Raw genomic sequence first — 15974 nt, forward strand, 5'->3', positions numbered from 1 at the left:
TATCTCAGGAACTGTACTCTCGTGGTTTAGGTCCTACCTGTCAGACAGGATGCAATGTGTTAATTATGGCAATCTGACCTCTAATCAATCTAATGTCCCCTGTGGTGTTCCACAAGGCTCTGTACTTGGCCCCCTTCTTTTTAGTATTTATATGATCCCGCTTGGTGACATTATCCGCAAGTATAATATTAGTTTCCATTGCTATGCAGATGACACTCAACTGTATGTGCCACTGGAGACAACTGGACATTTAAGTTGTAGAAATCTGGAAGCTTGCCTTACTGAGATTCAAAGATGGATGTCACTTAATTTTTTACGCCTTAACCCAGAAAAAACTGAAATGTTGATTTTTGGTCCAGCTCACTGTCGTGAGATGTTTTCAAACACTACCCTGAACCTAGACAAATGTAATATCACCCATAGTGACTCGGTCAAAAATCTAGGTGTTATATTTGATCTTAATCTGTGGTTTCAGTCACACGTGAAAAATATTACTAGAATAGCTTTCTACCACCTCCGTAATATTGTGAAGATTCGTTCAATGGTGTCCCAATCAGATGCCGAGGTTTTAATTCATGCGTTTATTACTTCTCGGCTTGATTACCGTAAAGTATTGCTTTCTGGTCTCCCGATGTCTAACATTAAAAGTTTGTGGCAGCTAGACTTTTGACTAGGACCAAAAAGTTGGAGCATATTACTCCTGTATTGGCCAACTTTCACTGGCTCCCAGTCCACTTAAGATGTGACTTTAAGTTTCTCTTATTAACATATAAATGTTTGCATGGACTTGCTGGCAGAGATGGGAAACTGCATCGTGACCGTCATAGACTTTCTGGACTAGTTTACAGGCTGGGGGCGTCGCTGCTGTCATGCACTTTCCGGACAAATTTTCAACATGTTACCTAGTGTTTACTATGCTTGTGTAAAGTAATGCTAATTGTGATTCTCCCTGGTCATCCTGGAAGGGGGATTACCACTTGTGAGGTACTTTCTCAAGGTTTCTCTTTTTCCTCACGCTGAGGTTTTGAGTTGTTCCTTGCCCGCATGTTGGTTTAAGATCAGGTAATTGTGTAATTGTAATCCTGTGCAGTCCTTTAAGACATTTTTGTGATTAAGGGCTATATAAATAAATGTGACTTGACTTGAAATGAATTCCAAAAGTCTTCCATGCCATTCGGTTTCCGGCACAGAGTGAGCAAGCGCCGCTGTTTTCTATTTTTTGCCGTCTGTGTTAGTGCAGCTGTCAACTGTCAATCAAAAGCGCTTTGGCAGAAGGTCAGGAAGAAGACGGACGCTCGAGTTGTTTTACGGCAAAACTCCTAGCTCAAAATGAAGTCTTCTACTTTATTCCTGCTTACCCTACTCTGGCCCGGTCAGTTTATACTTCTATTTTTTTTTTTAATCTGTCAAATCCGGATTTGATTTGCAGGGTTTGTACATGGGCATGAAACACGTGAAAATGATGGAATTTTAATATTTTGTAATTTAGAGGATTGAAAAGTGCTTGAATTTTAGGTGAAGTGCTTGTAAATGCTTGAAATTGTTGCCATATTTCTCAACAAGTCTGCTTGAAAATGACAGCGACATGGCTTGCTTGGCCTTGCCGTTGCTTTTCTTTTTCTCTCAAGACTAACTGCTGGCATAAGTTTCATCATTGCAAAATAAAAAATTCACCCCTGATTTGTTTTTATTTTATTGGCACTGGAGAAATAGAAAAAAATGGCTTTAACAGCCCATAAATATGCTTGAATTTTGCCATGAAAAAGGGGTACAAACTCTGGATTGGGATTATTTCAAAATGTAAACAAATTCAATGTTGTTTTTAATGTTTTTCTGTGACACATTTTTACTTGGTTAACGTCTAGCAGTCTTGGGGAGGAAGCAGCTACTGCATGAAATCCGAGCGCTTGAACGTGCCGGATGTTATTTGTCTCGTGTTGTTACGTTAAGGATAATTTTGTGACTTCGTGGCCCTTGAAGCGTGCTGTTGCAGGAACGAAGAGGAGCGCTTGATCAACCATTTGATTAAGGAACGTGGCTACAACAAGGAGCTGCGTCCTGTGGAGCGACAACAGGACGCCGTCGATGTCTACCTGGCCCTCACGCTCTCCAATCTCATCTCCTTGGTACCAAACACACACATTAGGAAATTTGGAAGATTCTTGATACTCTAGGACAGTGTTTTTTAACCGTTTTGGAGCTAAAGCACATTTCTTTTATTGGAAAAAAAAAATCCCGTGGAACACCACCAGTCAGTGCTGTTTCATCTCCATGAAGGGGGTTTGGGGTTTTTAAGGGTTATTGATCTATCTTCGTTATTTATTATCCATTATCCGTTATCGGTCAGTTCATTATACGCTACAAAGCCTAGGAGCCGGGACACTTACTCTCAGCCAAAAGGCCATGAAAATTAAATCCAAAGTAAGATCGCTTTCGCTGGACTACACAGGCACACAAATTCGATAATTTCCCACTGTACAGTACGACAATTGATTACTGTGCTGGTTGAAAAACACTGCTCTAGGACAGGTGACCCCAAAATATTTCCTGTGAGAGCTACGTAACCCTTCTCTTCTTTGATGAGGGTCAGTTTGAAAAAGAAAGTCTGTGAAATATCAACTTTCTGTTTAGGTCCAAATTCAGCTTCGTTGTCAGAGCACTAAACCACCTTTGGTATAGAACAAATGAGTTGCGAAAAGGCAGTAGATTTTACCTCACTAGCACACTATTTTTAGGCGAGGCACTAAAGATGAATTCTAATTTCCTTGTGCATTTTGCATCTTACAATGACAATTTATCCTATCCTATGCATTGTGAGTGAGAAATTATTTTCCATTGCAACATGTGAAATGCACTACGAAATTAACATATGCCTTGGGTACTGTGACTAACGAAAGCTATCCCAGCTCTTAAAGGTGGGGTCTGTAGTTTGTGGTGTCCTTAAGAAGTTTGAAATTTAATATTATCTATTATGTGTCAACAATTCCCAACTGAGTTCAAAGAGCTTTTATATATATATATATATATATATATATATATACTGGACTGTCTCAGAAAATTAGAATATTGTGATAAAGTTCTTTATTTTCTGTAATGCAATTAAAAAAACAAAAATGTCATACATTCTGGATTCATTACACATCAACTGAACTATTTCAAGCCTTTTATTATTTGAATATTGCTGATTTTGGCTTACAGCTGAAAAAAACTCAAAAATCCTATCTCAAAATATTAGAATACTTCCTCAGACCAAGTAAAAAAAATAATTTTATAACAGCAAAACTAAATCAAACATTTGAAAATGTCCATTGATGCACTCAGTACTTGGTTGGGAATCCTTTTGCACGGATTACTGCATCAATCCGGCGTGGCATGGAGGCAATCAGCCTGTGGCATTGCTGAGGTGCTATTGATGCCCAGGATGCTTCGATAGCGGCCTTCAGCTCATTTGCATTTGTAGGTCTGGTGTCTTTCATCTTCTTCTTAACTATACCCCACAAATTCTCAATGGGGTTCAGGTCAGGGGAATTAGCAGGCCAATCAAGGACAGTGATGCCATGGTCAGTGCACCAGTTACTGGTGGTTTTGGCACTGTGGGCAGGTGCCAGATCATGCTGGAAAATGAAATCCTCATCTCCATAGAGCTTTTCAGCAGATGGACGCATGTAGTGCTCTAAAATCTCTTGGTACACAGTTGCATTTACTCTGGACTTGATGAAACACAGTGGACCAACACCAGCAGCTGACATGGCTCCCCAAACCATTGCTGACTGTGGGAACTTCACACTGGATTTCAAGCAACTTGGATTTTGCTCCTCTCCAGCCTTTCTCCAGACTCTGGCGCCTTGACTTCCAAATGAAATGCAAAACTTGCTTTCGTCTGAAAAGAGGACTTTGGACCACTCTGCAACTGTCCAGTGCTTCTTCTCCATAGCCCAAGTCAGACGCTTCTTCCGTTGTCTTGAGTTCAGAAGTGGCTTGACCATGGGAATACGGCTATTGTAGCCCATTTCCCGGACACGTCTGTGAACTGTGGCTTTTGATACCTGGACTCCAGCTTCAGCCCACTGTCTTTGAAGCTCCCCCAAATTCTGGAAACGGCTCTTCTTCACAATTTTGTTAAGGCTGCGGTCATCTCTCCTGGTTGTGCAGCGTTTCCGGCCACATTTTTCCCTTCCAACAGACTTTTTGTGGATATGCTTTGAAACTGCACTCTGTGAACAGCCTGCTCTTTGAGAAATTTCTTTTTGTGTCTTACCCTCCTGATGGAGGGTATCAATGATGGTCCTCTGGACAGCAGACAGATCAGCAGTCTTCCCCATACTTGTGATTTAGTTTACTGAACCAAGCTGAGTGTTTTTAAGGCTCAGGAAACCCTCGCAAGGTGTTTCGAGTTAATTAGATGATTCAGGTGATTAGTTGAATAGCCTACTTGTATACTTTTTCATGATATTCTAATATTTTGAGATAGGATTTTTGAGTTTTCTTAAGCTGTAAGCCAAATTCAGCAGTTTTCAAATAATAAAAGGCTTGAAATAGTTCAGTTGATGTGTAATGAATCCAGAATGTATGACATTTTTGTTTTTTTAATTGCATTACAGAAAATAAAGAACTTTATCACAATATTCTAATTTTTTGAGACAGTCCAGTATATATATATATATATATATATATATATATATATATATATATATATATATATATATATATATATATATATATATATATATATATATATATATATATATATATATATATATATATATATATATATATATATATATATTCCCCACCAAGCCTATCTGCTTTTATATTATTTTTATCATTGATGTTCTGGCCACAAATCACATACAGTGACTTGCAAAACTATTTGGCCCCCTTGTACTTTGTTACCTTTTACCACATTTCAGACTTCAAACATCAAGATATAAAACTGTAATTTCTTGTGAACCATCAACAATAAGTGGGACACAGTCATGAAGTGAAACACACTTTATTTGATATTTTAAACTTTTTTAACAAATAAACAAAAAAGTGGGTGTGCAAAATTATTCATCCCCTGTCCAGAATTTCAGTGAGGATCTCTGAATGATTCAATGTTGATCTAAATGACTAACGATGATAAATGGAATCCACCTGTGTGTAATCAAGTCTCTGTATCTGCACTGTGATAGTCTTAGAGGTCTGTTTAAAGCGCAGAGAGCATCATGAAGAACGAGGAACACACTAGGCAGGTCCGAGATACTGTTGTGTCGAAGTTTAAAGCTGGATTTGGATACAAAAATATTTCCCAAGCTTTAAACATCCCAAGGAGCACTGTGCAAGCAATACTATTGAAATGGAAGGAGTATCAGACCACTGCAAATCTACCAAGATCGGGCCGCCCTCATAAACTTTCAACTCATACAAGGAGAAAACTGATCAGAGATGCAGCCAAGAGGCCCATGATCACTCTGGATGAACTGCAGAGGTCTACAGCTGAGGTGGGAGAATCTGTCCAAAGGACAACAATCAGCCGTATACTGCACAAATCTGGCCTTTATTGAAGAGTGGCAAGAAAGAAGCCATTTCTTAAAGATATCCATAAAGGCTTCGTTTAAAGTTTGCCACGAGCCACTTGGGAGACACACAAAACATGTGGAAGAAGGTGCTCTGGTCAGATGAGACCAAAATTGAACATTTTGGCAACAATGCGAGACGTTACGTTTGGCGTAAAAGCAGCACAGCGCATCACCCTCAACACACCATCCCCACAGTCAAACATGGTGGTGGCAGCATCATGGTTTGGGCCTGCTTTTCTTCAACAGGGACAGGGAAGATGGTTAAAATTGATGGGAAGATGAATGGGGCTTAATACAGGACCATTCTGGAAAAGACCTGAGACTGGGATGGAGATTTGTCTACCAACAATGCAATGATCCAAAAGATAAAGCAAAAGCTACAATGGAATGTTTCACCAAAAACATATCAAGGTGTTAGAATAGCCAAGTCAAAGTCCAGACCTAAATCCAATTGAGAATCTGTGGAAAGAACTGAAAACTGCTGTTCACAAACGCTTTCCATTCAACTTCACTGAGCTTGAGCTGTTTTGCAAGGAGGAATGGGCAAAAGTATTAGTTTCTCGATGTGCAAAACTGATAGAGACGTACCCCTGCTGCTGTAATCGCAGCAAAAGGTGTCCCTGCAAAGTATTAACTCAATGGGGCTGAATAATTTTGCGCACCCACTTTTTCATTTTTTATTCATTAAAAAAGTTGAAAATATCCAATAAAGTATGTTCCGCTTCATGATTGTGTCCTACCCATTGTTGATTCAACACAAGAAATTACAGTTTTATATCTTGATGTTTGAAGTCTGAAATGTGGCAAAAGGTCAGTTCAAGGGGGCCAAATAGTTTCGCAAGCCACTGTAACACTAAGGGAAGGAGGATGGGGGGTCAACATGGCGATATCAAACGCGTGGTTGTGGTTTTCTTTAATTGTAGGACGCAAATGGTGAAAGTAAGTTGATGACAGTTTCAAATACAGTCCAAATGCAAACCCAAATCCCAAAAAAGGAAGAGTTCATTCGAGCGCTTATAAGAACTAGATGTAGCCTAGATGGTGGGGGCGCCCGCTCCGAGACTGGGAGGTCGCTGGTTCAAGCCTCGGCCGAGTCATACCTAAGACTTACAACATTGGTACTCATTGCCTCCCTGCTTGGCGCTTGGCATTAAGGGTTGGAATTGGGGGGTTTGGTTACCTAATGACTCCCAACACAGCCGTTGGGTCTAAAATGGCGGCGCCCTGTTTGGCTGCGGCTGCATTGGCTCGCTACAGTTTAACTGTACGGGTCAGGTGTATCGACATTTCGTTCTGTGTGCATGGTTACAAAGAATGACAATAAAAGTAAATTCTATTCTATTTTATATTCGATTGTAAAAGGAGCTGCAATGATAATTTCAGCCAGGAGATGGCATCAGCAGGTAGAATATATTGAAGTTAAATAATAATAATAATAATAATAATTTCCTTTGTATTGTCATTCTTTGTAACAAATGTACACAGAAAAAATACACCACCTTTAAAGTAGTTTTATTTCCATACATTTTATAATCCGGTGCGCATTACATTTTTTTGCATAAAGGTGAGTTTCGAAGGTGCGTATTATAATCTAGAAAAAAAGTGCTTAAAATTCAGAAAATACTTATGCAAAAGAATAAAAATATGTGATGCAAAAATGTTTTTTATCAGTAGTAGTGCTGTTTTGTTTATTCATTTATTTGTATTTGTATTTTTATTTTTTTACAGTAGAATAAGAACAAGTTAAGACATAAGCAACGAATTTGCAATATTAACTCTAATTTTTTTTATGTCTAGAAAGAAGTGGACGAGACCCTGCTTACTAATGTCTGGATCGACCACGTGAGTTCTCCCAACCCCTTGTGCACTCTTCCAATTTCTGTGCACTCTATAACAATAACTGAATGTTATTGCACTACTGTTATGATGCATTATTCTTTCATTGCACTATTATAATAACTTATTTTTCATCTTCGAAGTCTTTATTAGATGTTTACCCTGGAGTGCCATGTCTAATCTTGTTGCATAAGAGGTTTCACAACGTTGCTTTTATTATCAATACACTATTCCATTCACTCTTCTTATTTTTGTGCATACGCCCCAGACGTGGACCGACTACCGGCTAACATGGAACATCAGCGAGTTCGACGGCATTAGTATGCTGCGCCTGCCCTCCAATATGGTTTGGCTGCCCGAGATTGTGCTAGAAAACAAGTGAGTGGGTCTGCTGTGTAGGATGGTCAATTTAAGGAACTAACTTCGGCCTTTCCCCCTGACATGCAGTAACGACGCCCAGTTTCAGGTGGCCTACTACAGCAACGTACTGGTTGACAACACTGGACTGTGCTACTGGTTGCCCCCAGCCATTTTCCGCTCGTCTTGCTCCATTAACGTCAACTATTTCCCGTTCGACTGGCAGAACTGCACCCTCAAGTTCACGTGAGATAGCTAAAAGTTTTTTTATGTATGCGGTGATACACGGTGATGGACGCCTGGGATAACGAGTATCACGGTTCACGGATCCCTTAACGGCATGGGTCGTCGGAGCATCAATGAAGACACAACTCTGGACAGCCCTCTCCAGGGTTCATGGCCTGTTTTCGTGGTCCTGACAAAACGAAGGCGTACATAGTTTGCTAATTGAATAACAACAAAAAGAAGGACAGTTCTAGAAAAATCTAAAAAATACGAGGAAGGTCTTGGGAGTTAGGAAGTGTCTTTTTCAGGTCTGTGGAACACAAAAAGGAAAATTGATGCTTTTCTGCCCTACATTATTTACCTTTGGTGTGAAGTGACTTGAGTTGGTTGAGATGAGTAGAAGGCGAATGAAGAGTGGGGAGCAGAGAACAAAGGTAGATTAAAAATGAAACTGATTTCAAAACTTAGAACTAGTGAGCATTGTCATGCCCATAAAATATTTCTTTGCTTTGATAAAAGTCCCGATTGTTGATTGGTTACAGCCATGCAATTTAGGGTAGCGATTCGTATGCTTTCTTTGTAGTTTTTGATCATCACAAGCTGTGTTATGTGTTTACGTCGCTCTTAAATATAGCCCCAAGTTTTGGAGTCTACTGTATAGTAAAACAATACAATACAAAAAATAGAGTTTACGGAGCACACAAGATTCTGAATTGAAAGAAGAAAAGGCATTGTGGGAAGTAGCTCAACCATTAGCATATCTGTGTTTTCATGATGCCGTGATGCAAACCAGCATTTTAAAGGACATCAACCAATGGCAGACAGGCATGTGTCAATGGTTTTTGTTCAATTAGACAGTACAACTGCCATCTAGTTGTCAAATATTAGCAGCATTAATATGCTCTAAAAAAAGGTCTGAAAAGGCATCTCATTCCACAATTTAAAGTGAAAACATTGTAAGACGGGGTCACTGCATCCCAGGGGGTCTACTGTATTCATTTTAAGAAGACATTTACTCAAAAATTGCAACAGTGTGCCACAGTCTAATGGTTAGGAGTGGAATAACACCCAAACAACTGTTAGTTTAACGCCCTCAGTTAACTTATCTATATTAAAACGTGTATTTGCAGCTCTCTGACGTACAACGCCAAAGAGATCCAAATGCTCCTGAAGACGGACATGGACGAGGCAGGCAACACGTGGACGGTGGAATGGATCATCATCGACCCGGCCAGCTGGACAGGTGAGCGCTTCTCTGGCCAATCAGAATCCAGCATGATTCTGCTGTAATTGGTGACCAGAAAACGGCGAGTGGGAGGTGATCCACCGTCCGGCCAAGAGAAACACGTACAAGCACATCCCCATGGAGAGCAACAAGCACCAGGACATCACCTTCTACCTAATCATCAAACGCAAACCGCTCTTCTATATCGTCAATATCATCATCCCCTGCGTGCTCATCTCCTTCCTGGCCTCGCTCGTCTACTACCTGCCCGCCGACAGTCAGTCCTCCTGTATTCCTTTTAAGATGTATGAATTAACCACTAAATGGCGCTTTGGACCAGGTGGCGAAAAGATGACCTTGTCCATTTCTGTTCTGCTGGCGCAATCTGTCTTCCTGCTCCTGATTTCTCAACGGCTTCCGGAGACTTCCCTTTCCGTCCCGCTCATTGTCAAGTACGACACACGCGTTTTAGATTTTATTCTTAATTATTTTTTACTGAACAATAGCTGTTTATTTCTTCTCAGGTATCTGATGTTCATCATGGTCCTGGTGACGGTGGTGGTCTTGAACTGCGTGGTGGTCCTCAACCTTCACTTCAGGAGCCCCAGCACACACGTCATGTCCGAATGGACCAAGAGGGTAAACCACAAATATTTGTACGCTACTGCATCCTGGTGGCTAAAGCAAGCACAGCAAGAGAAGCATAACAATAAGATGAATTGCACCTTTAAATTAATATATAATATTCAATTATTTTGTCTTTATACTTGTCTTTGTCTATGTTGTCTTTTCCAAACTGGTAAAATACTATGCTACTACTCCCTGGGGTCAAAGCAGACACACCAGGAGGAGCAGTACTTTGAAGGAATTGTGGCATTCATTTACTACTTTTATTTGAGGACGTTATCACATTACCTTCATACATTTGTGTCTATGGACAAGTGCTTCATTGTTCACTTGGCCAAAGCAGACGTACTGGAGGGAGCAGTATGATGATATGACTTGTGGGTATTATCTCCATACCTGTCCGTCTATTACAGACCTGGGCACTCCGGTCCTGGAGGGCCATACGTCCTGCCAGATTTTGAAGTTTGCTCTTCTTTTACTCAGGTGATACAAATTATAACCTCGTTAGCAAGCTAGCAAGTGCTCATTAACGATACTGGTGATTGGAATCACCTGTATTTGATCAGAGAAACCTCAAAAATCATGCAGAACATACGGCTCTCCAGGACCGGAGTGCCCAGGTCTGGTCTATTAGAATAGAATAGAATAGAATAGAATAGAATAGAATAGAATAGAATAGAATAGAATAGAATAGAATAGAATATACCTTTATTGTCATTGTTACAAAATGGGTAAACATATCGTGACAACGAAATTGGGCATGACACTCCAGTTTCACACATTTATTAATGACATCCTCAAATAGAACATTTTTTAACAAACGGACAAAAGTGTCATTTTATGTGACTGCCCTCAGGTAGCCAAAGCAGGCACACTAGAAGGAGCAGTACAATCAATTGTAGCATTAAGTTACTAATTGTTTTATATTTGAGGATATTATCACTTTGTCTTAATACCAGCTCAGTAGCCTAGATGGTAGTGTGCCCGCTTTGAGACTGGGAGGTCGCTGGTTCGCGCCTCGGCCGAGACATACCTTATTGGTATAATGGCGGCGCCATCTGTTGGCTGCGGCTGCATCGACTCGCTACAACGGGTCAGGTGTATCGACATTTCGTTCTGTGTACATTGTTACAAAGAATGACAATACAAAGGAAATTATTATTATTATTATTATTATACTTGTCTGTCCATGGACAAAAAGCAACATTGAATGCTACTGCCCCCAGGTGGCTAAACAGGGATAGCAGGAGGAGCAGCCCAATGATGCAAATTGTAGCATTATGCTACTAAGTCATATTATTTTTGAGGATGTCAAAATGTTGTCTTCATAAACTATCTGATCAAGTGTTATTCATGCAAAGTCTGCGTTTTTCTCAGTTGTTCCTAGAGCGACTCCCCCGCCTGCTGCTCATGTCCCGCCCTGCCGAGTCGGAGCCGTACTGGGACGGCGCCTTGCAGCGGCGGTCCAGCTCGGCGGGTTACATCGCCTCGGCCGAAGAGTACTACAGTGTCAAGTCCCGAAGCGACCTCATGTTTGAGAAGCAGTCAGGCAGACACGGCCTCGCCGCCCGGCCCACCCACGCCACAGGTACCTTTAACCCCACCCGAATTATCGATGTCTTTATTTCCATTTCTCTTGTAAATTTCAGATTACAAGCAGGTATTTTTTTTTGCGTTTTAAATACCACAGCTTTAAATACAGAGCAGCTTGTTTGTTTGTTTTTTGTGAGGGGAGTGGTCACAAGGGTGTCGGCGGCGACTTCGGGCACGTGCCGAGCCCTTTCCGGACCCATCCCGCAGAGCTCCTCTGAATATGAGCAGCTGGCTTAGAACTGGTACTGACCAGGGAATACAACTGTTCAAATTAAATCAAGCTGCACAATTTCTGCCAAGTGCTCTAAATGTCAGCGTTAAGAAATCTAATGAAGCGCGAGTAAACTGCGCGAGTAACTATGACTCCTTTTGGCAGCCAAATGCCTCGCCATCTAAAAAGTGATGCTCATGATTGCATTAACGAGATTCCCTTTGGGTCAGCGGGGAAAAGTTGACAAGTAACACATTGTTTCACTCCTTGGCAGACTCTGTCCGCAGCTGTCAATCTCAATCCAGTAGTGCAGCAGTCAATATTAATTAAAAGTGCTACATGGAATTTTAAACATTTTTACTCACTTACGCCATCTACTGACTTTAGTCATCAATACAAGCTTTGTCGGGCCAAGCTGCATTGTTGAGGCTAAATAGCTGAATCCATGTCAGTTTAAAGCAGCCTACTGAAACAAAAAGATAGATAGGAACAGCTCAAAATAGCACAAAGTATGTGTTAGCAGCAAGGTAGAGACGTTTTTCTACTCAAAGTCAACAAAGCCAAAAGTTTTCTTTTGATCGGCGCTCAGTTTCTTACTTTGAAGGAACTGGAAAAATTGGCCTTAAAAGTGCTTAAAAAGTGCTTGAATTTGGCCATTAAAAAGGTAAACAAACCCTGTGATTTGTCATGAAACTGATAGTTTGGTACACATGTTTATGTAAGCTAGAATCATCTGAATAACTCTTTATATGTTACTTCTTTACCGACATCACCATGCATATTAATCATGTCATGTTAGTATACCGTTAACTTATTCAGCCTATTCTGATTATTTTGAATTACCTTTCAAGATGACATCTATGTTTTTGGTGTTGGTATTTTGTTATTTAGCCATTTATACTCCAGGCAATGTTCCCTCTGAGCTTCAAAAGGTTTGAGTGTTCAAACTAAGTCTATGAGTGTCACTTGGAATAACTGAGCAACTCAGCCATTATCAAACATATCCAAAATCTAAGATCAAGTTACATTTTCAATAGTTTCCGGCAATGCTAAATTATTTTTTACATTTGAATGAATTGGCTGATGTACTATTGGAATTTTTGTACGGCCCACAAACATCAATTGTTTTTACAACTTTAACACGAGATTTCAAAATTTCAAAAAAGTATCTTTTGTTACATAATACTCACATTTTTGGGGGTTTATTTGGTCGCTTGCACTGAACAGAACTGTATTTAATCACACTTTTTAGTGGAAGTATAATGTTAGCAACAGGATTGACTTGATATATTTGGAAATAATTTGAATGCAACACAACACGATCAATCAAAGAGACTTTTTCTTCTTTTTCCCAGCTTTTTGTCTTTCTTTTTTTTTAATCCCACATTTCTTTATTTTTCTCATTTGGTTAATTTTTTCCTAGCTTTTTCCTTATTTTTTCTTGCTTTTTTCTTCTTTTACTTGTTTTTTCCATATTTTTCTTTTTTTTCTTTTGTTTTTTTCTTTCTTACCTTATTACCTGTTTTTTGTTTTTTGGTATTTTTTTCTTATTTGCTTTATTCACCACTTCAGAATACCACATTAAAAACACACTGCCAAGGGAACCCATACCTACATGCACTGTAATTTTGGATAAATTTGCTACTGAATTCCCAATTTTGAGCCCTTTATTTTTTATTCGCCGGATAGATTTTTGTGTGTGCGGCGAATGTCTGGCCAGTGCGCAGCTTAGAGGGAACATTGTCTCCGAGTGCGACTTAAAGATGTTTTTTCCTTCTTAGTCCCGCATTTTTGGCTAGTGTGACTTCTACTCCGCATCGACTTATAGTCCGAAAAATACGCAACCTTTGAAATAGTCTGCTGAATCTCCTATGTCTCCTTTATTTCGTTTTCTAATTTCGCAGTGAAAAAGCCGCATGAAGACGGCGGCGTCACCGAACAGCTGTACGGGGAAATCAAACCAGCGGTGGACGGCGCCAACTACATCATCAAACACATGCGCAACAAGAACGACTACAACGAGGTGACACGTGTAACTTGTTATCGGGGTTCCCGCGATCCTTGAAAAGTCTTAAAAGGCATTAAATTCATCATTCTAAAAATAAGGCCTTAATTGGCATTAAATTGTCTTTAATCCGGGCGGCACGGCAGTTTAGTGGTTAACGCATCCGTGGCACGGTTTTGAGGTCATGGGTTTAAATCCAGCGACCGCAGCCTCTCCGTGTGGAGTTTGCATGTTCTCCCCGTGCTTGCGTGAGTTTTCTCCGGGCCCTCCGGTTTTCTCCCACACTCCTAAAACATGCATGTCAGGTTAATTGGACGGTTCAAATTGTCCTTAGGTGTGAATAAGCGAGTGAGTTGTCTGCTGGCAACTAGTTCGGGGTACCCCTTCCCACCACCCGAAAACAGCTGGGATGTGCTCTAGCAGCCCCCGCAACCCTACTGAGGATAAGCGATGCAGAAAATGGATAGATGGATGTCTTCAATCCCTTTCTTTGAAAGTCAAGTCATGTTTATTTGTATAGCCCTTAATCACAAAGAGTCTCAAAGGGCTACACAGACCACAGATTATTGCAAACCACAGACTATTATGACACCATCCCTCGATCTCAAACCTACATGAGGGCAAATAATACACAGATACACAGATATTGTCAACATAAGATATAGGTTATTCAAATGCTAAAGAATCGAAGTGTGTTTTAAGTTTAGATTTAAACATTTCCACTGAGGATGCAGATCGAATCTCAGGGGGAAGAGCATTCCACAGCACCGGGGCCAGAATGGAGAAAGTTTTCAAAATGTGAACACATTAATACGATTTATATTTGTTTAAACTAAAAAGATTCAGTAAGATTTATCGGGTGTCTTTTTTTTAATAATTCACAGATTTACTTTGATGGCAACATGGCGTGACCACAATGACGGAACTCTCAATATGGTGATGTGGTTTCAGTCGGGCCTTTCAGAATAGACGCATGTCTTAGATCTAGCCACAATATACAACTTCGGAAAGAAATGTTTACTTTGGACCAAGTGTCAATTAAATGAGGAGTGGCTGTCCGACAAACGTTTTCCCCCATGCCTAAAAGCTCTTCCAGGTTATGTGTAAGAGGCAGGATGTATTATGCGCAATAAATATTTGTTTTATTTTGTTTTATTTTTTTTTGTTTTTTTTTGTCAACTTGGTTTTTAAATTTGATTTCAAAAGGCATGAAAAAATAATAACTTGCCCTAAGCTGTGGGAACCCTGTGTGAGAGAATCTCCTAATTGGTCGTTGCAGGAGAAGGACAACTGGAGCGGCATTGCTCGCACAGTGGACCGTCTCTGCCTCTTCCTCATCACCCCGGTGATGACTTTGGGTACCATTATTATCTTCCTTATGGGCCTCTACAACCACCCGCCCCCGCTGCCCTTCGCCGGAGATGCTCACGACTACAGGGAAGACAACACGCGACTCTTGTAGAATAATTCCACATTTTTGCTCTTGCTCATGTGCGTAGAGGTTGAAAAGTATTTCAAGTAAGAATGAGAAATACAGTAGACCCTAGGCAGGGGTCTCCAACCTGGTGCCCGCCGGCATCTAGTCGTCTCCTGAGGACAACTGAGGTGCCACCGGACCTGTTCTGAAAATACCCCACCAGTGGCGAGTCATTGCGATTTTCTAATAATATTATCTTTTTTTTGTGGGTGACGGAGTCGAATTAACCCTACTTCCTACTTATATTCCTTCTTGTTTTTCTTTCTCTCCTTTCTTTTCCCCTCACTTTCCTTCCTTTTTCTCTTCACCCATCTCTTTCTCCCTTTCTTCCTCTCTTCCTTTCTCTCTTTCTCCCCTTCCTTCACTCTTTCTCCCTTTCTCTCTTTGCCTTTCTTTTACTCTGTCTTTCTATCTCTTTTTTTCTTTTCTCGAGTCCTCTCTTTTTTTCTTTCTCTTTTATTTATCTCTTTATCTTCCTGTCTTTGTCTTTCTCCTGTCTTTCTCCCTTTTCCTTCCCTCTCCCTCTTTCTCTCTTTGCCTTTCTTTCACTCTCTGTCTTCCTTTCTTTCTTTTTTCTCTTTGTTTTATCCCTCTATTTCTTTCTCTCTTTTTTTCTCCATCTTCCTATCTTGATCTTCCACATGGGGACAATACTTCTGAAAATATATTTTTACATTATGGCAATGAATGAGTTGAAATAACAATGTATTCTATAGTTAGTACTACTTCTGTGTAATATACATGTGTAACATAAATAACGTTATGAATAAATATACATTTAAAAGTGGGGTGCATTGTTTGAGTTGTCCTTAAAAAAAAGAAAGCTAAATGTTTTCTCTATTAAGTTTGTGGTTATA

General features: G+C 40.2%; 1 protein-coding gene across 2 annotated transcripts; it reads left to right on the forward strand.

The window, feature by feature from the left end:
• Positions 1-1282: 1282 nt before the first annotated feature.
• chrnd (cholinergic receptor, nicotinic, delta (muscle)) lies at positions 1283-15760 on the forward strand. 2 transcript variants are annotated; one of them, XM_088322123.1, is made up of 12 exons: positions 1283-1372; positions 1981-2126; positions 7359-7403; positions 7666-7775; positions 7845-8000; positions 9110-9222; positions 9281-9481; positions 9545-9656; positions 9729-9843; positions 11209-11419; positions 13540-13658; positions 14920-15760. In XM_088322123.1, the coding sequence occupies exons 1-12, from the start codon at positions 1330-1332 to the stop codon at positions 15100-15102; spliced, it is 1554 nt and encodes a 517-aa protein (XP_088178249.1). In that variant the 5' UTR covers positions 1283-1329; the 3' UTR covers positions 15103-15760. The 2 variants fall into 2 exon arrangements, with proteins under 2 accessions (XP_088178249.1, XP_088178248.1); XM_088322122.1 differs by having other exon boundaries at positions 9281-9656.
• The last annotated feature ends 214 nt before the right edge of the window (positions 15761-15974 follow it).

Source organism: Urocampus carinirostris, chromosome 18, assembly GCF_059441175.1.
Source record: "Urocampus carinirostris isolate Australia breed hairy pipefish chromosome 18, RoL_Ucar_1.0, whole genome shotgun sequence".
NCBI classification, from domain to species: Eukaryota; Metazoa; Chordata; class Actinopteri; order Syngnathiformes; family Syngnathidae; genus Urocampus; species Urocampus carinirostris.